The sequence below is a fragment of the Anabrus simplex genome, chromosome 1 (genome assembly GCF_040414725.1).
Source record: "Anabrus simplex isolate iqAnaSimp1 chromosome 1, ASM4041472v1, whole genome shotgun sequence".
In the NCBI taxonomy this organism is placed as follows: domain Eukaryota; kingdom Metazoa; phylum Arthropoda; class Insecta; order Orthoptera; family Tettigoniidae; genus Anabrus; species Anabrus simplex.
Window position 1 is genome coordinate 1,059,765,871 of NC_090265.1, and position 20,663 is coordinate 1,059,786,533.

General features: G+C 38.2%; 1 protein-coding gene across 1 annotated transcript in view; it reads right to left on the bottom strand.

Annotated features, from left to right (window-relative positions):
* Nucleotides 1–20,663, bottom strand: part of muc (dihydrolipoamide S-acetyltransferase muc) — a 63,013-nt gene that overhangs the window by 10,125 nt on the left and 32,225 nt on the right. The window contains exon 8 of the mRNA XM_067137107.2: nucleotides 2,020–2,159. Within this exon, the coding sequence (XP_066993208.1) occupies nucleotides 2,020–2,159 (140 nt within the window). The remainder of the gene's footprint in view (nucleotides 1–2,019; nucleotides 2,160–20,663) is intronic.

The window sequence follows — 20,663 nt, forward strand, 5'->3', positions numbered from 1 at the left end:
ACTTGTGTTACATTATATAAAGAATTGATTTTATTTTGTAACAAGACAAATGAGAAAGGAACGGAAATATTGTGATCACAAAGTATACCCGGAAGCTATCTAAAACTATCTGAGAACTGACTTCTGGAATGGTAAGCAAAAGCATAATATTTTGCATGCAATAATTGTCTTTTATTCGTATGCTGACTTGTAAGCTCAAGCTCACTTACTGCTGGAAGAGCAGCCTAGCGGAGGAACCGATGAACTAGGGGAGTGATCACACTTCTTCCTTCTACTCGCTATGATTGAACTTTTTAAAAATAAATTAAAAACCTCCTAATTTCAACCCACTATTTCCATCGTAAGGGATTTATCAATTATGACAGTTTTTACAGATATGAAGTAGAAAACATGAACTCAAATAGAGCGAAATAAAAAAATTACATATGTTCAAAACTAGTATTTATTTTAAAAATCCAAATTTAGTGAAAAATGGCCAATATGGTGGATTGAAAACGTATGAAAGTGAGGAAGACCTAAAATGTGTTAATGCTGACCCCAAATGGACTTGTGATTTTAAAGGAGGGAATTGCCATGTTGGGAAATCTAACAAGGGTCACTGTCCTTCTGTGTTGCAATAAAGGCAGAAGCGAGAGAGTGGATCCACTCATCATAAGCAAGTTAAAGAAGCCACGATGTTTCAAGGGCAACGGGCAATTTCCGTGCAAGTACAAGGCATCTAAAAATGCCTGGGTGACAAGCAAACATTATGAGGGGTTGGGGTGCCTTGAGCACAAAATAGCATTCCAGGACACAAACATACTTCTGTTGTTCGATCAGTGCGCTGAACACAAACATAATACAGCTTTAAAACATGTGCATCTTCTTTTTCTGCTGGCCAACACTACGGGCTACTTATAGCCCCTAGATCAAGGTATAATTTCATCTCCGAAATGCGCCTAAAGAAAGCATCTGGTGCATTATGCTCTCCGTGAAGCCGTTAGAAATATTCCAGCGGGAAAAATATGCAAGTGGAACACGATGGATTCAGTGCGGAGTGTGATAGTTGCCTGTGACGCTATTCCTTCATCGACAATCACAAACTACTTTGTCAAGTGTGGATTGGGTTCGTTACATGAAGAGACGACTATGAAGATGAATGGGAGAGGTTACGGCAAAAGTCTGATGTCGGTACAACTTTCGCCGAATACATCACCATCGACCATGCAGAGACTACTTCAGAGCGGGATCCTGCTAGCTGTGATCACACGATGTCAGAGGGAGATGCAGCTCCAGCTGATGCTGAACACACAGATACGGCACAGGCGACAACTATTCCGTTGAAAAATTATGTACTTACCACTCTAGCAGTGTTGGATTCTGTAATAAGCACAAGCGATGCTGATGAAGCAACAATCAAGGTTATGAACCATATGGAGCAGTTCGTTGCCAGTGTTTATAAACCAACTGGACCATTGAACATTTGCGTATTTTTCAGGTACTGTATAAAGGTATGAATTATTCTTTATATTTGTGTTAAATATATGTCTGGGTTTTAAAAGTTTGTTTCGTTGTGCCATGTGTTTCCAATCGGACAGTCTTGTTGGCTCCCCCTTGTGCAAGTGCTTTATTCATTGGATTGCTATACTGTACTTGTTTTGCGTCATGCATATAGATTTCTCGTATTTGAAATGTGCTTTTTTTTTTTTCCTGGGCGTTAGGTTATGTTTGACAGTGTATGGTGTTGTCTTATGAGTTATCCAAGAGTATTATTTGAATAAATGCACCTTGTTGGATATACTTCCTATAGTTTTTCCATGCCATTTGAAAGGTTGAAATGTGAATCAAGGTGACTGCACGCATTAAAGGGGCTTAGAATATTTTGTGATGCAGCGCAGCAAGGGTTGGTTTTTCTGAATTATGACTTTATGGGGGTTAATTCAAAATCACGTATTCCAAGTCCGATTTTAACATCCCAACGACCTTGAATTAGCAATGTTTTACTGTACACAGTATATATCACTGATAATGATAACTTACCCTTTCTCGGAGTCATTGCTTGGAATGAGTCTAACCTGAGGGCTGCCAACAGCTAAAATGCATGCCTGAGGAGGATTGATAATGGCTGAGAAGCTAGTAATTCCATACATTCCCAAATTGGAGATTGAGAATGTGCCACCCTGGAACAAAGATCATATAATTAATATTGTCCTGCAAAACAAAGAAAAAAATCGTAAAAGAAACCTTCAATGTACCATGATACAAACAACATGATCAGACACTGCCTTACCAGTGGAACCTCATCAGAGGCCTATTCCATAAAAGTATGGTCTTGTACATTACAAGTAAATTCTCTAGTAACTAGTACAAACACCAGAGTTTCTGTTCGACACAAGAATTTTCTACAGTTGTACTTTACTATTCCATACTTACAAATAACCAGTGAATTTTTATGGGTATGTTCCACAAAAGTACTAGTACTTGTAACTTACTAGTGAACTGGGTAGTATTCTCTACCAGTGAAAGCACAGTACTAGTGCTATTTAAATATGCTTATTTCAGACACATTTTTATAAATATGTGGTCTATCAGTAGTGATAGTGATGGCAATGAAAACTACCATCTGTACACTGAAAGAATAAATTTCCAGTTTAACATAGTATTTGAATACAAAGAGCGTTTTAGGTTAAGCACAATGCAAGTGGAAGAACTTGGGCATAGGTTAAAACATCCTACGAACAAAAATAAATCTCTCTCTGCTAAACTAGGTTAAGCACAATATAAGTGGAAGAACTTGGGCATAGGTTAAAACATCCTACGAACAAAAATAAATCTCTCTCTGCTAAACAACAGTTACAAACAACACTACATTGGCTAGGAAATGGTGGTCAGTACCATGGTATTGCAGATAAGCATGGGATGGCAAAATCTTCAGTCTGTAGGTCAATACATTCTGTGGTAGCTGCAATAAATGATATAAAATTTCCTCAAATTGTTCGCTGGCCTGAAAATACTGAACAAACATGTTCCAAGAAGGACATTCCTGGAATCATTAATGAGCAGAATCTCTCTTACATATGATACGTCCAACTTTTTCCCTTGAAAGCTCTATGAGCTTTTCCCAAGTCAAGTATTTTCATCTAACCATTTATTTTGTTTTGTTTTTTCAGACTCTCGCTGAATGCACCGAAAAGAATACCTTTCCTTCTTTCTATTTCCTTGAAAATGAATAACTACGTTTCTCTTGACACCATGTTAACAATTCATGCACAGTTTGCAATTTTGTAACAATTAAGTTTGGCGGTCGTTATTAGCAGCATCTGATTCCTAATGACAGACCAAGGTATAACAAGAAGTAAGTATAAATAACCACCTAATCGATACTTTATTAATGCCTCAGGCAAAACTGAATAAAATTAAAACTTACAGGACATGTTTCGACCACTTAGTGGTCCTCTTCAGCTGTATAAATAAAGAACTGAAAAGAAAAACATTGACAATAAGCACAAATAAACGTTCTTTGGAGACTCCTTTGATAAAAATGGAGGTCATCAGAATAGGTCATCTTGCCTCTCGTTCTTGTTTGGAAAAGATGTTTATTCTGCGCTGTCTAGAGGGTCTGTCTTTGAGCGCGACCTGGTGAAGTAACGATGTGATACAGTTTGACAATTCATGGAAAGCTCTGGAGAGAAGGGAAGTAGAGTTTTATCGTCATCTACAATAACATGTGAGGGAGGAGATTGGGCTGTGCTTCTGCCATGGGATCCCATATGAAAGAGTCCAACCACAAATTCACCAATATAAAACAGGACCTTCAAATTATCTGTATGATTAATAAAGGTAAGCTTATGAACAACCTGGAAAACATCCATATCGTTCTTGATAAATTGGAAAACGGTGAAGAGAATCTCAACGAAAACAACGAGCATAAAAACATCTTATATGAGAATATTAACAAATACTTAGAATGGGTAGACATGAAACAGACTAGACGAACAAGAGATATAATCAAACACGACATCGCAGAAGCACAGCCCAATCTCCCTCCTCCCTCACATGTTATTTTAGAAGACGATAAAACTCTACTTCCCTTCTCTCCAGAGCTTTCCATGAATTGTCAAACTGTATCACATCGTTACTTCACCAGGTCGCGCTCAAAGACAGACCCTCTAGACAGCGCAGAATAAACATCTTTTCCAAACAAGAACGAGAGGCAAGATGACCTATTCTGATGAGCTCCATTTTTATCAAAGGAGTCTCCAAAGAACGTTTATTTGTGCTTATTGTCAATGTTTTTCTTTTCAGTTCTTTATTTATACAGCTGAAGAGGACCACTAAGTGGTCGAAACATGTCCTGTAAGTTTTAATTTTATTCAATTTTGCCTGAGGCATTAATAAAGTATTGATTAGGTGGTTATTTATACTTACTTCTTGTTTAAACATCGATATGGTCATGAAATGGACAACTTGTAATAAGACCAAGGTATGTCAGACTATCGTGGAACATACGCGAGGATCGTGGAAGAACAGAATGGGTGATAACGGAGTAATTTCCTATCAACAAAGAAATAAACTGAAAAATAACATTCTAGCATTAAGAAATTCACATAAATATTAGAGTTCTTTGAATCTTTGCTGCATAACTTACCTTAAAATAAGATATTACGATAAATGAGGCAAGCATAACCTAATTCAATGAATGGAATACGAAGATAAACAGCTGATTCATGCTATAATGTACTATGTTTATTGATATGTCGTCACTTGCAAAACTTGTAACAATTCACTGGTAATATACAAGAGACTTTCAATCTTTTGTGGAACAGAAATGTACAAGTCCATACATTACAAGAACCCACACTAGTAACTTGTAATGTACAAGAACATACTTTTGTGGAATAGGCTCCAGAAGTAACATTGTGGGAAAAGGCATGGGTGATAATAGACATACAGTAGTCCAGTTTTCAAATGCTGTTCTGATTTTCTGAGCGGAAGCAAGACTTTTACATAAGTTAGGAGTTGGAAGATAAAATCGTTGGGCGAGTCATATGGCTGGTTTTTGTCACACCAAAGTTACCTGTGAGTTACACATTTACACTTATAACTTTAATGGCACTGATACTTCTAGTGAGGTTTTACAAACTTAAATCCAAGTTTATAAACTCTGGCAACAAAAAGAACGGACATCGTCATGTTTAGTACCCCTCACCCTTCAATAGAAGTCTTTACAAATGTGTTTTTAGTGAACGTTTAGTAATATCTAGCTACTTTTAACAGCAGGAGTTTTCTGTAATGAAAATTGGTTGGTAAATATATATAATCATCTCAATCGTAATGCAGTTACTGGTAGTATCAGGTGTGCCACAATACAGAAAACAAAATGTCATAATTCTAAATGTGGGGAGAATTTCTTTTTTTTTTTCTGCTAGGGGCTTTACGTCGCACCGACACAGATAGGTCTTATGGAGACGATGGGATAGAAAAGGCCTAGGAGTTGGAAGGAAGCGGCCATGGCCTTAATTAAGGTACAGCCCCAGCATTTGCCTGGTGTGAAAACGGGAAACCACGGAAAACCATCTTCAGGGCTGACGATAGTGGGATTCGAACCTACTATCTCCTGCGTGCAAGCTCAAAGCCGCGCGCCTCTACGCGCACGGCCAACTCGCCCGGTAAGGGGAGAATTTCAGTCCTTTCAAAAGGAACTTTATAATAAACCTCGTTCTTCAAAGAAAAGAGGAGACTGAAAAGAAGACAGATAGGATAACAATAGCTCGGAAGGAAAAGTCTTGGGAGGACTTACGTAAAGTATTCAATGAACATAGCCAGTTAAGAAGTCTAACTGCAAAACAGTTAAAAGAACTGTAATTCATGTTGAAAAGAAAAGCAAGAAAACGCAATAACGAAGACAGGGCAAGTACTGAAACAATAAAATAAGAAGCACAAAGAAAAATTAGTATGAATAATGTGAATATGAAGAATGAGAATTAGGCCTATATTAATGTATGTACGTATGTATGTTCAGCCCTCAGCCCGAAGGCTGGTTGGGTCCTCAACAGCTCCACCATTAGCTGTCATAGATGGCCTAGGCATCTCTGAAGGGGGTGTACTAGGGAAATTAGGAGTGAGGTAGTTTCCCGTATACCAATACTTAAAATGTTTATTTTGTCAAAAGTAAATATTAACTGTAAATGACCTGTAATTTCAGATCGGGTCTTTATGGAGGTGGGACCCATGATTCAAAGTCTGATGAAACCGATCTTAAGATAATAGCTTCACTGAAATATCAATCTGAGCCCAATGAAACTCCTTTTGATTCGAGTTCCATTTGATAACTAGCTGATGTACCCGTGCTTCGCTACGGAATTCTACATTGTATACAGAATTTTAGATTAGGTAGTGTACACGTTGTGAGCAAGATTGTATTAAATTGCATAGCTCTTAACGTTACCCTAGAAACGCGACGGGGAATTCACCAAACGTCTTTTCTCATGTGAAGACTGGGTTAGGGAATTTTCATTGTAATGGTAAGCCCGCTTGCCTACCATCAGTCACAATCAGGTTGGGGAGTTTTCATTATAATGACAGACACTCGCTCTCCACCTGCCTTTTTACATCCTCAGAAAGACTGTCTTATGTGTATTCTCAACCAAAATGAACATAGGTCGTTACAATGACATCAGTAGGAATGATGTAGATGTTGATTCCCATAGGGAATGTCAATGTCCAATAACGGACCATTATATTGGTATTATCAGTAGGAATGGCGCGATTAAAAGCAATGCTTTCATATGAAATAATCAAATGAAAAACCACACATTTTTTCACTTTTAACGAACAGTGCTACGCTGCCGATCTAACAGTCCAATGTTCTAGAGCTGGAATGACCAAGCCGCAGACAGCCGTGATCTGTGAACACTCTTCGTCTATTTTCGGTTGGGGTGGTGTCGAAAAGTGGAGAGTCCCAGGTAAAATCTATGACCTTTTACTGCTCTGTTTTCTAGGAGGATCCGATGAGTTGGAAAATATAAATTCATACACTGGTGGCAAAAAAAAAACCTATCTGACTTGTAGGCAAATTTTTCCTCCAAGCCAGAGGAGAAACCCCTCTTCAATGCTAATTTGGAATAAAATGAATGCAGAATTTTATAAAAGTTAAGAGGAAGAAGCTTCCTTAAGAAACAGCTTTTTTCAGGGTTGAATTTTGAGTTATATAGTGAATTGTGGTGCTATAGTTTGGAATCAACCTAAATTGTAATTATCTTTTGCTAGTGACTTTCTGTCGCACCGACACAGATAGGTCTTGTGGCGACGATGGTGTAGGAAAGGCCTGGGAGTTGGACGGAAGCGGCCGTGGCCTTAATTAGGGTACAGCCCCAGCATTTGCGTGGTGTGAAAATGGGAAACCACGGAAAACCATCTTCAGTGCTGCCGACAGTGGGATTCAAACCCACTAACTCCCGGATGCAAGCTCACAGCTGCGTGCCCCTAACCACATGGCCAACTCACCCGGTAAATTGTAATTCTAGACCAGGGCATACTAATACTACTACTACTAAGTCAGGCTCTGCCGTAGGTGTGCACACTGCTCATTCAAAACAGCTCGTCAAAGTAGGGATGGATTATCTGAAATACTATGATGAATCAGTGTGTTACATACCAGCAGTATCAGGAAATGTATGAACCAGAGAAATGACATGTTAAAGAAGAAAGTTTTCCAACTCCCCAGCTATTTCCCGCCAATATTCAGTCAGGCTGTTATACTTGGTATACGCAACAGTAATCCCATATATCAGAGTTGAATGGCACCGTAAGAGACAAAGAATATCAGAACAAACAATGGTCAACGTAATGTTATTGTTGATCAATGTTATGTAGCCTTTCACATTTAGTTTTCTTCCGACTCTGAAATACCACTCTTATCAAAGTACGGTAAAACTGAAGAAAAACATAAATGGTTGGAGATTGTATTATCTATAACTTTTGTTATGTAGTACTTTTCAATAGGACCAATAACATAGGTATTTTAAAATTAAATTTTAGGTGCCTTCCCCTAAACTACAATTTCATCCAGGGTGAATAAAACTGTTTATAGCTTAGACTGTTGTTTCTTATTCCCCGACTCTATATACCAATTTTCATTAAATTCTGTTTACCCATTTTCTCGTGGCTCGGCTTGATATGGACTTACCAACAAAAATCCAAATTCATGAATATCCGCATTATCATAGCAGGTACGGTAAAAATGTATAGGACAAAAATGATCCGAAATTGTACAGACAAAACTCTTATTTTATATATATAGATTCAGTTCCCATATTGGAAAGTAATGTTTACAGTAGAGGCATCATGCTGCAAGGAGACTGTAACAGAAACGGTTAGAACACATGTGGAATCAGTGACAAGCCAGTGTTAACCTAGAAGCAAGTATACAGAAAGCATACAGAATGAGTTTTGTTGATTCAAGCACACCCTAAACCAGCACCTAAAAAAAATCAAATTATTTCCAAAGTGTTAGTGAAAGCATAGTGGATAGAAAGGAAGTAAAAAATAAAACAGATCAAGAACTGGCAATAATTAAAAAGAAAGAATTGGAAATGAAGGAAATACAGCATAAGAAAAATATGAAATACTAGCAAGGCACCCGTCCTTTGCTACGCTATTATACTGAAATTTATAATTGAATGCTTAACATTTTATGTATAATCTGCCAAAATTCGTGAATGACGGCAAAGTTCCTCCCATTCTTCAATCTTTCTTTTCAGCAATCGATTTTGTACTTCCTGGGATAGCTCCAGGTATTCCGCCTGGTCAGTTGGGTCCCTAAATCTTTGCCACCTTTTCCTATAAGCATTTTTAATATGGATTAAATCCCTGAGGAGATCTGGCGTGGTGTCATCTTGGGTGCCATGGCAGTACTGAAGCCGCGGTCGGACTGCCTTGTAGTCATTACCCGGTTAAGAAACGTTTCCAGCGCGGTCCACACATTTTGACGGTCCAGAAAATTATTAGGGATTTCTGGCAATACGAATTATATACTTCCGTGCATTATTGACCTTATTATATAGGTGAACAATTGCATGGTCAATATCATTCCTATAGTTTATTTCAAATGTGTTTAAAATTTTTATGTATGTGCCAGGAGAATCTACTGTAATCTAACTTTAAGTTCTTCAAAGGAAAAGATGGCTCTTGAAAATGAATCCAGGAAAGATTATGATCAGAATAAAGTACATTATGAACAGTAAAATCAATTTGTCTCAACTCCTTTTCCACCCCACCGCTGTTAAGTTGATCCCCCGCCCCTGCCCTCCAAAGAAAGAAGGTGTATTTCTTCATGCTTAAAGGAGATTCCAAATACCAATGTTCACGTCTATTACCTTCATTTTTGAGTTATAAGTTACCCCATAAAAAGAATTCACTTATTTCACTTCCTTTCACACTCCCCTCTCCATTAAGTGAATTTTCCGGAAAAAATACTTGTTTCTTTATTAGTAAAGGATCTAAATACCAATTATCACGACTAACATCTTCAGTTTTTTAGATATGTGTCCTCATAAAAGGAATTTAACTCCTTTTCACCCCTGCCCCCAAGATGACTTTCCCCCCAAAATGCGTTTTTCTTTGTTTTTAAAGGAGATCCAAATACCAATTTTCACGTTTGCAACGTCTTTTGTTTTTGAGATAATAGTATCTCCATACGAATAATTCAAATAACTTTTCAATTCTACTCCCCACCCCCTTTAATTAAGTGGATTTCCGAAAACAAAAAATGCATATTTTTAATATTTAAAGGAGATTCCAAATACGAAACTTCACGCCCGTAACATCTTCAGTTTTGAGATATCAGTATCCTAATAAAAATAATTCAACCCCATTTTCAGTCATTTTTACCCCTCCACCCAAGTGGTTTTTCCAAAAACAAAAAATACATGTTTCTTTATTTTAATAGAGATTTTTAAAAATCCATTTTTCACTTCTGCAACATGTTAAGTTTTTGAGATATACTGTAGACATGCTCATTTTAAAATTTCACCCCCTTTTTTAGTTTCCCGTAAGTGGAGTTTCCAAAAACAAATCACCTGTTTCTTTACTTTTGCAGGAGATTCCAAATACCAATTTTTATGTCTGTAACATTTTACATTTCTGATATATACTGTAGATATAGTCTTTCAAAATTCACCCCATTTGTCACTCCTGTTTAACCCCCATTAATTGGATTTTCCAAAAACAAAAACAAAATATGTTTTTCTTTATTTTTAAAGATGATTCCAAATACCAATTTTCAGGTCTGTAATATCTTCAGTTTCTGAGATATAAGTATCCTCATTAAAGGCATTCAACCCCTTTTTCACCTCTGCTAGTGGGATTTTCCGAAAACAAAAAATATGCGTTTCTTTATTTTTAAAGGAGATTCTAAAATACCAATTTTCACATCTGCAAACTTTTAAACTTTTGAGATATAGATACACTCATTTTAAAAATTCACCCCCCCCCCCCTTAGCGACAGAATATCCAAAAATCCTCCCTTAGCAAGCACCTACATTGTAATGTAAATGTGTCCTCAAAACTTCATTTCGTTATGTCCAGTAGTTTTGGCTCGGCGATGATGAATAAGTCAGTCAGTCAGTCAGTCAGGACATGTTCTTTTATATATATAGATTAGACATTTGAAGGAAAATAGTGCTTAAGGAGTTGGAAACACAAGAAAATGAATTTAAAATTAAGAGAATTGATTACAAAATGAAATTACAATTTTTTTCTTACTTTTATTTTATTTTACAATTTGCTTTATATTACACCAACACAGGTAGGTCTTATGGCAACGATGGGATAGGACTAGGAATGGGAAGGAAGTGTCTGTGGCCTTAATTAAGGTACATCATATGCCTGATGTGAAAATGGGAAACCACGGAAAACAATCTTTAGGGCTGCTGACAATGGGGCTCAAAACCCACTATCTCCCGAATGCAAGCGGATAGGTACGTGACCTAAACTGCAAGGCCACTTACATGGTATATAATATTACTCATTTTCTATACCAGTCCTTCATGATCTACCCATCAAAAGCCTTGGATTGGTCACATAATACTATTGTCCCCCCAGAATTGAACTCAGGACAGCTATTCTCTCCGAGATCGATCTTAGTGAGGCAATGTAGGAGTAAGGTGCTGCTAAATTCTAAGAAGTGCATTAACCAAAGTAAGACAATTGAACAATTAAAGCAATTGAACAAATAAGGCAACTGAATATATATTGTGTAAAGCAAATTATGTGTACAGGTATAATGTTCCAGCACAGAAGCAGTAAAGCTTGCATAGAGTTAACAAATACGAGGTAATCAGTATGAAAGACGCTCGTCACTAGCAATTTTGGAATCAGCACAGAGAAATGCAGTAAACAAGGGCACGGTTCATTATTGCCCAACTACTCATGACACACAGGAAAAGTACAGGAATCTAGGCCACTGATTAGCATTCTTGAAGGTTCGGGAAGTCTTATACAATTAAGAAAACTACAAAGATAACTACAGAGACTTCTAAAAGCCAAGAGGTCCATAAAAAGGACCTTAGTTGAAAGATGGACCTTTCACTGTTAGCCAGAGCAGAAGTTGTTAGAGAAGAAATTAATATATAATAATAACAACAAGCTCTCTGAGAGTTCCAAATTGATCACGTTGCAATCTCCAGGAGAAACAGCCCTGAGATTATGAATGTGAAGGTGGAAAAGAATCTAATTCCCTTCATGGGAACTTAGAATTTCCATAAGGTAAAGAAAGGCATCAATGTGGCCTCAGATCATTATATGTCTCTTATCAAATTCAAACCAATTCCCGCAAACACAAGGAAGACAACCAAACAGATCACACGCTTCGACAACGATAAACTTCGGCAAAGGGTCGAGGAGTTCCAGGAGAAGGCTAGACCAAATGACTGTGACTTTAACAACGCTAAAAGTCTCCTTGTTGAGGCTGCCAAAGACGTTGCAGAAATCAAGAGAAGCAAAAAGCATGCCTGGTGGAATGGTACCTGCGAATTAGTCCTCCAAGAAAGACTCAATGCATGGAAACAGTACTACTCTACGAAATCAGAAAATGATTGGGAAACCTACAAAATCCAACGTGCCCAAGCAGCTAGGGTTTCAGAACTGAGAAACGTAAATACGAAAAATCTCTCATTGAAAAGATAGAACAAAACTTTAGGAAGAATGAAAGCAGAGAGTACTACAGAGCCTTCAAACGCAAACTCACTGGCTATAAACCACCATCTCTATGCTTTGAGCGAAAGGACGGCACACTGGCGACGTCAAATGAAGAAAATTGCAGCATTCTGGCACATTACTTCAAGAATTTACTTAATTGCTCTAAACCGCAAAGCGCCATTGAGACCAAGGAACCCTTACTCAGGTACCCAGATTCCAGACCACCCGACAGAGATGAAATCAAGCGCCACATTGCCCGTCTCAAAAATAAAGCGCCGGGTGAAGACTCAGTAGTAGCAGAACTATGGAAATATGCCCCAGAGGAATCACTTGATATCTTGCAAAAGCAAATAGAAGAAATTTGGAACAAGGAGACCCTACCCGAAGATTGGAAAATAGCTTTGATCCATCCACTACACAAAAAAGGCAGCATGAAGAACATCAACAACTACAGAGGAATATCTTTGCTACCCGTGACTTACAAAATTCTATCACTTGCCATCCTGGAGCATTTGGAAGCACAAGTCGAACATCAAATAGGTGAATACCAAGGAGGGTTCAGAAAAGGTCGCTCAACAGCTGAACAGATCCAAAATCTCAAAACGATCATCAGATATTGTACACTAAGGTCCAAGCAGTATGTGTCTGTCTTTGTGGACTTTAAGAAAGCGTACGACTCCATTGACCGGGAAGTCCTGCTAAATATCTTAAATGAATTTGGAGTTGATTTGAAACTGCTGGCATTAATTACAGCCACCCTGACCGATACAAAATCCAAGGTGAAGTTCCACGGATGTCTCTCGCATTCCTTTGACATCAAAACAGGAGTCCGACAAGGTGATGGGCTATCCCCGATACTCTTCAACTGTGTTCTTGAAAAGATCATCAGAACCTGGCGGGTGAGATTACAGGAAACCAACTACAGTCCATTGAGAATAGGAACCAAATCCAAGGGGATCGCAACAGACTGCTTAGCATTTGCTGATGATATTGCTGTTCTCTCAACCGACATAGAAACCGCTAGAGCTCAAGCTGAAATTTTAAAGGAAATTGCCGAACAAACTGGTTTGCAAATATCGTTTGAGAAAACAGAAGTAATGACTAACATCAAAGAGGCTCCACCAAAACTCCATACAAAATACGGGGACATCACCCGAGTAGACAAATTCAAATACCTGGGTGAGATCATCATGAAAAATGGACTGGACAAAGAAGCACTTCAGGAGCGAGTACACAAACTGGAAATAGCCTACCAAACATCCCGCACAATCTACAACAAAAAATGCCTTTCCCAAAACACCAAGATACGTCACTATGAAACAGTTCTGAAGCCAGTAGTTGTATATGCAGCCGAAACCCTGTCTCTAAATGCCAACAAAGGACTCCTTGAAGAACTGGAGAAAAGAGAACGCAAAATTATGAGAGGAATCTTGGGATCAAAGTACAAAAATGGAATCCATCAAAAGAGATCCAACAAGGAAGTCTACAGCAAAATAGAGAAAATTACCGACACAATCAGAAGAAGACGGGCACGATTTTACGGTCATCTGAAAAGAATGGACGGAAGAAAGTTAACTAAAGAAATCTTTCACTTTTTTGATTCAAACCCCAAAACCACAATTCCCTGGTTTAGAAATACCAAAGAAGACCTGCAAACGCTACATATCTCAGATGAAGACGCCCTTAACAGAGATCTCTTCCGCAAGAAAATATTGACGAACGTGCTAAACCGAGACGAGCAACCGAAGAGAAGACACGGTGCCCCTTGGACAGAGGAGCGTAAGCAGGGCCACTCACAAAGAATGAGGGAAATTTGGGCTCTAAAGAAGGCCAAGTTCAGTGTCAAATGCAACAAGACTTAACGTGGTCCTTGATGGCCCCAGCGAATTATATATATATAACAACAATAATATCAATGAATATTGAATTTTCACGACCGCATTGTAATCGAAACAGACTTTCAACGTATTAGGTCGTGTTACGTACATGTAGTACGTGTTGAAGAGATGTTAAGTACAGAACAAAAATGGCCAGCCAGACACCAGTGCGATCCTTTCAAACAGAACAAAGATGGCCTAGGCCACCATAGCTCAATTGGTAGAGCAACCGACGCGAAATCGGGAAGTTGTGGGTTCGGATCCCACTGGTGTCCGGCTGGCCATTTTTGTTCTGTACTTAACATCTCTTCAACACGTACTACATGTATGTAACACAACCTAATACGTTGAAAGTCTGTTTCGATAACAATAATATCACTTTGTACCTAGAGAAATCAAAGGCTTGAATGAAGCCAATCAAGATAGCAGCAAATTGGAAATAATCCAGTATTAACCCGATATGTCCCAGATGGCAACGCTGGGTTACATGTGTCTGTTTTATTTTTTGGCTATTCAACAATTCACTTTTCATGAAACCATTGTCAGAATTGTACATTATAGGGACCTGTATTGTTAATTCTGAATGGTTTTTTGTCAGTTACTCAAGTGGTTTGTGTGCAGTAACATCGCAAAGTGAGAGCGAGAAAAAGAAATGTCAAATCAAAAGGACCACAATTTCATGAACAGGTATATTTACATTCCTGCAAGGAATTATTCCTTTCTGGTTATTGCTATTTTCTTTCGAAAGTTGTAGCATTACGTTAGTATAAATGAAAAATATGCTGGCTCTTATAAAGTGAAGATATATAAGGATTTATGATGCTGTTGCCATATGGCAACGCTGGGCCATAATGGGTATTTCAATTTTTTATCTGTTCCTAGCACCGCCATAGCAGTCTGTATACTACTGTTTGCGCACAATACCTGACTGCTTGTAAAGTATAGCACTTCCAATGCGGTTTTCTATATTTTCAGACCGATAACTCTAAAAGAAGCTCTTGACTACTTGGAAGAAATACTGTCCGAAGATGAAGATACTCAAGCATTGTTTATCGAGCCTCCTGACGTTGAAAGTGGTGCTTTGAGTGGTGAAGATTAGATGTAAGGCTAAAGAATGAAATTGTTTCAAAATCTATGCGCAGAAATCGCTTTCAACAGAAACTGCAGTTTCTTCATTTTGAAGACAGCCGTAAATCAGGAAACGACAATGACAAAATGTGGAAACTTCGACCCATCACAGACAATTTGAAGTCCAATATGCTCAAACATTTTCACCCTGAACAGCACCTTTTCTACGATGAGAGCATGGTAGCATACTTCGGTCGTCACGGTTGCAAACAATTTATAAAAGATAAACCATTACGCTTCAGGTACAAAGTTTGGTCGTTATGTACTCCAGCAGGTTATCTGATAAATTTTGAAATTTATCAAGGTAGAAATCCCAGAGCAAATCAAGTTTATGAGGAGAGATTTGGGAAGTCTACAGCTCCACTGTTGAGTATGTTTGATGATGTTCACTTTGATGTACAGCAGCTACCATTCTCATTTTATTTTGACAATTTATTTACCGGCCTTCCATTGCTAGCCTATTTGAAATCTCGAGGTTATTCGGGCACAGGTACTATTCGCGACAACAGAATTCACAAAAACTGTCCACTTGAGAACCAACAGACCCTAAAGAAGAAGCCTCGAGGATATTGCACTTCAGTGAAAATGGAAGTAACTGACATACGTGTGACTAAATGGGTCGATAATTCAGTTGTGAGTGCTGCATCTACCACATTCGGAATGAATCCCACATCTACAGTGCAACGCTATTCCAAGGAACAAAGAAAGAAAATAGGTGTTAACAGGCCAAATGTAATTGGCAAATATAATAAGCACATGGGTGGTGCTGATCACATGGACCAGAATGTGTCTCTGTACCGCATTGGGAACCGAAGCAAGGAGTGGTGTAGTAGTATCTTCACTTGGTTGAGCGATGTATGTGTGCACAGCGCGTGGCTGTTCCATAGAGTAGCTCATCCGAGTATGCCACAACTAGAATTTAGGCATCAAATTGCAGTTTACTATTGCAACCACTTTGGTGAAGGCCCTAGAGGCCCAGGACCTACTCGCAAAGGGAAATCTGACGGAACTCCTCTAGAATACCTAAGCTACGATGGTATTGGCCGATTCCCATTGACTAGAAGAGAAGATGCTCCGCTGACAACTGCTCCACAATAGGTCGCACTGCTTGCAAGAAACGTGATGTAGGGCTTTCCATCAAATGCTTCGTGAAATACCACATCAAGGAATGAAAGGAGTAGTAGAAACTACAGTATGGTCGCAGACATAGAAAAAGAACAGAATTGTGACCTCAATAGCATGTTACCATTTCATCGATAGAATAAGTCAAACAGTGATCTATTCATTACTGGAAGACCCAAAAGCCTTAAATTAACTGATGATGCCTTAAATTAAATCATTTACTCTTCAAGTTACTACAAAAATAAACACAACATTGAACAAAACATTTCTTCTTGTCTTTCTTTTCTTACTCAATATTTCCCAGTATGACCCAGCGTTGCCATATGGCAACACCCTCCTGCGAGAATATCTTATATCTGAAAATCATTTTATTGTTATTTTCATATCCATTTAGGACCACTGAGACCAATTATGACAGAGTTACTCATTAATTAAGAAATTATAATTCTGGGACATACTGGGTTAAAGAATATAGAGGAAACAATAGAGCCTTCTTCCTTCAGATCAAGAAGACATTCCAAACTGCTCGGAGTCAATTTATTGGAGAGGAAGCAGCTGAAAGTCTATTGTTTCTGTCTACATCACGACAATAAAGTCCCTTCCACCTCCCAAATATATAAAATATCTGTTATATTCTTGCTGAAATCCTGCAGGTTAAGCCTCACTAGAATACCGTATTTACTTGCATATCAGCCACACTTTTTCAGCCAATTTTAAGGTCCCAAAATATGGGGTACGGCTATTATGCAGAAAATATTGAGACAAAGTTTTTAAAAGATCTGGGGACACATTGTAGCCAATGAGGGGTACGGCTATTATGCAGAAAATATTGAGATTTTTTTTTTAAAAGATCTAGGGACATATTGTAGCCAATAAAACTGTTATTAGAGATTTTTAAAGAGATGCCATGCACTTGCCAGTACGGCTTTTGACTAGTAAGTTACAACATTTTGCAATTTTATAATGTCCAGTCTGTTATGATTAGTCCAATTACTTTAAACAAGTTACCGTGTGCCTTTAAAACAATAACTGTACTAAATGCCGAGATAATAGTCTAAACTTACAGCGTTACTCAGGGGAAAAACTCAAAGGACGACAGGTTTTGACCAGCTTACTTGCACATCATCATGGCAAAAGGTGAGTGTAATTAACTTCAATCATAGATTAATTTTTCTAAACCACAAGTCTGACGTCAAGCCTGTGAAACTCAGTAACTTTATCGGAACTAATAGGAGATGTGCGTGCTCTTTTCCTGCATCAGCTTGCATCTGTGCCTGGTCTGAGATTCTTCCTTCGCTTTCTCGTGTGTTGACGTAAAGGCCACTACTAGCTGAATCTCGTGCCCATGCTGAGCTGGCAGTCCGCCACACATTTATCATTGTCACATGTTACTGATACGATATTGTCAATAAAACACAAATTTAATCAGTAACATGGTAATACAGATTGTATGAAATGAGCAATGTTTCCCGTGTTGTTGAACTCCATGAATTTCTGCATACGGTACACTCAAAATATTTTAACTTATTAACAAATGTACAAAAAACAAAGAAAGATTGAAACTGTACAAAGAGACTATTTGTTAATTTATATTCTGTTCATAATTTACCAAAACTGTAGGCCTTCACTTGTATAAGGGATAGAGCATTTAATTTTAAAAAAACTTTTGAAAAAAATACATTATAATCGTACAGTATCACGTTATTAAAAAATACTACTCGTGAACATTTACTCTGAATCACAAGCAGAGTGGCTAGTTTCACTTTCGTCTCGTGGACACCAGCCAGGAATGCAATGTTCTTTGGTAAGGTACTGCATTTAAATATAACGTATGGAGGTAGTTTACAGCCATCAGCAGTAATTGCCAACATCACTGTACTAACATTTTGCTCCCAGTAGTTTTACTTAGAACACTTCCCACTCCCTTCTCAGAAACAGTAGTGTTCCTTGGCATGTCAAAATAAACAGGGGTTTGGTCAGCATTGCCGATCTGCAAGAGGAGATACGAGTTCTGCTGCCTGAACCAGATCACAAGCTTATGAAACTCTAACTTTATCGGAGCAGTCGTAAAGCATTACTTGGCACAAAGAAGTTTTCCCCACAATGAAAAGCACATAAACCGAGTAACCCACCCACGACATGCCTTGAATTCAGTTTCCTGGAATATAGTGGGATTGTGCAATTTCCCGTTTTTAATGTTTTTTTTTTTTTAGTTGCAACATTTCTCTCTCATTTTTCGTGAATATAAAACTCCTGACCCACTGCTCTGTTATAATTTTCGTTCACAAATTTCACCACATTCAGTTTGAATGAAGCCATGTAACTTAACTTTTCCCATGACAAATATTTACTAACAAGCTACACATTGCTTAACAACTGTGTGCGGAAGTGGCCTTTTTTGTTTGTCACTGCGGACACACATTCTTGCAACAAGCCCACGAATTGGATGTGTGGCTTTTAATTGGCGCAAACATTTATGTGAATATTCGATCAAAAAATTAGGGGTGCAGTTGCTATGCAAGTAAATATGGTAACCTATCCTAAACAAAACTGCCTTCTATCAAATCAGTTAGTAATTTCACAAACTGGTGTAAAGTAATCAGAATTAATGCTTTCCCAGCGCTTACATGCAACATATGTCAAGCCTATTGGTCTGTAATTGTCTGCTTTATGGAATCTCCCTTTCATTTATACACTGGGGCTCTTATAAGAACTTTCCATTCATCTGGTGTTAGTTCCTTCATAGAAACAGTAATCAAATAAGTACTTCGGATATGGCACTATATCCCAACCTACTGCCTTTAGTATATCCCCAGAAAGCTCTGGAAAAGTATTCTTTCCAATTACAGTAAAACTTCATTTATACGTTTTCTAGGGGACTGAAGGGGGGAGGAAAGGCATGAAAAATGCTTAAATAGCATAATTCATTTATTGTTTATAATCTGTTTGAAGACACAAAATTGTTATAACAACTCCAAGAATCAATTGTGTCTTTTATTGCATGGTACCACAGCTTCTGCAGTGACGAGGATACCATCGTCATTTACGTAATCCTCGAACGATGCCTCATCTTTCAATTTCCTCCATTCACCATTATCAGGAACATCACCATTATCATCGAAATCACCATCACGACTACCTCCAAATTAAGTTTTACAAAAATAGTTTTGAACCGTAAAACTTCAGCGTTATATGCCCTCACTCCATATGAGCACTGCGGAGAGGATTGTAATTTAATAAAGGCTTCTTTGGGCACACAATCTAGTGATTAGAAATTGTATACAACCACCTACCTTACCCTGCCAGGCTGAATGGGTCAAACGGTTGAGACACTGGCCTTCTGTCACAAACTTTGCAGGTTCACCTCACCTAATACACGAAAACTGTAGAGAAACGGGACAAGGGTTGGACCTGACAAGATCGATTTCTTATAACTGGATGCCCTTCCTGACGTTAACCTCATCAGGGAAGATAATATGAAATAAATGACATGATACATGATAGTAGGAAGGGAGAGGGTAAAACCCGGTAGTGGCACATAGCTTTTTCCTGTCGAATAGCATCGAGAGGTCTGCTCAAGGCTTCATGTCTCCATGCGATGAACAAATAACTATCAACATTCCTCCTCCTCAAACGCATCTCTACTTAGTTGAGTTGTGTAGCCAGCCCAACAAAGCACAAAAATCTTCTACACCAAGTCAGATCGCCAGTTCACTTTTCACAAAGCATTGGTCTGCTCATTCGAATGCCTTCTGCCCTCTGTTGCCTGAACTACTGTAATAAACTATCTTCTGCACGTTAATATTTTTTGCCCTGAATGTGGGTCTACTTATTTGTCGTAACACCTAATATGTGCACTTCCTTCAATTTCTGCTGCCTTAGCTACAATTGCACTGAAGGCAGATGGAGCAATCCCCAATTTCTGAACAACTTCAACTTTTTTCATGTTGCCGCTTACCTTCACTACATTAAAAATAAGTCATTCTTTAGCAATCATAATGATGCTTCTCTTCCTTTCACCCATGTTCAATATTCACGATGCTAATCAACTGAAGCACAGAACACAAAGGAGGGAAGTAGTATGGCTCGGAATTTTACAAATTTTGCTTGAAAATATATCCAAGGTTTTTCTCAGTACCCATTGTGCGCATTGAGGGATGATTTCCACAAAAAGTACATGTGAGTCATAAGTTTGTGCTTAGAATATTTCTTGCGATTTTAAAGACAGAAACCATCATAAAGGTACAAACAATGCATTTTGCCATTGGAGACTTAAGATATGATCGTATAGTATAAAAATAGTATAAATGAAAGATGTATAAATAAAATAATTTGCCATAAACGTATAGGATTTTGTCG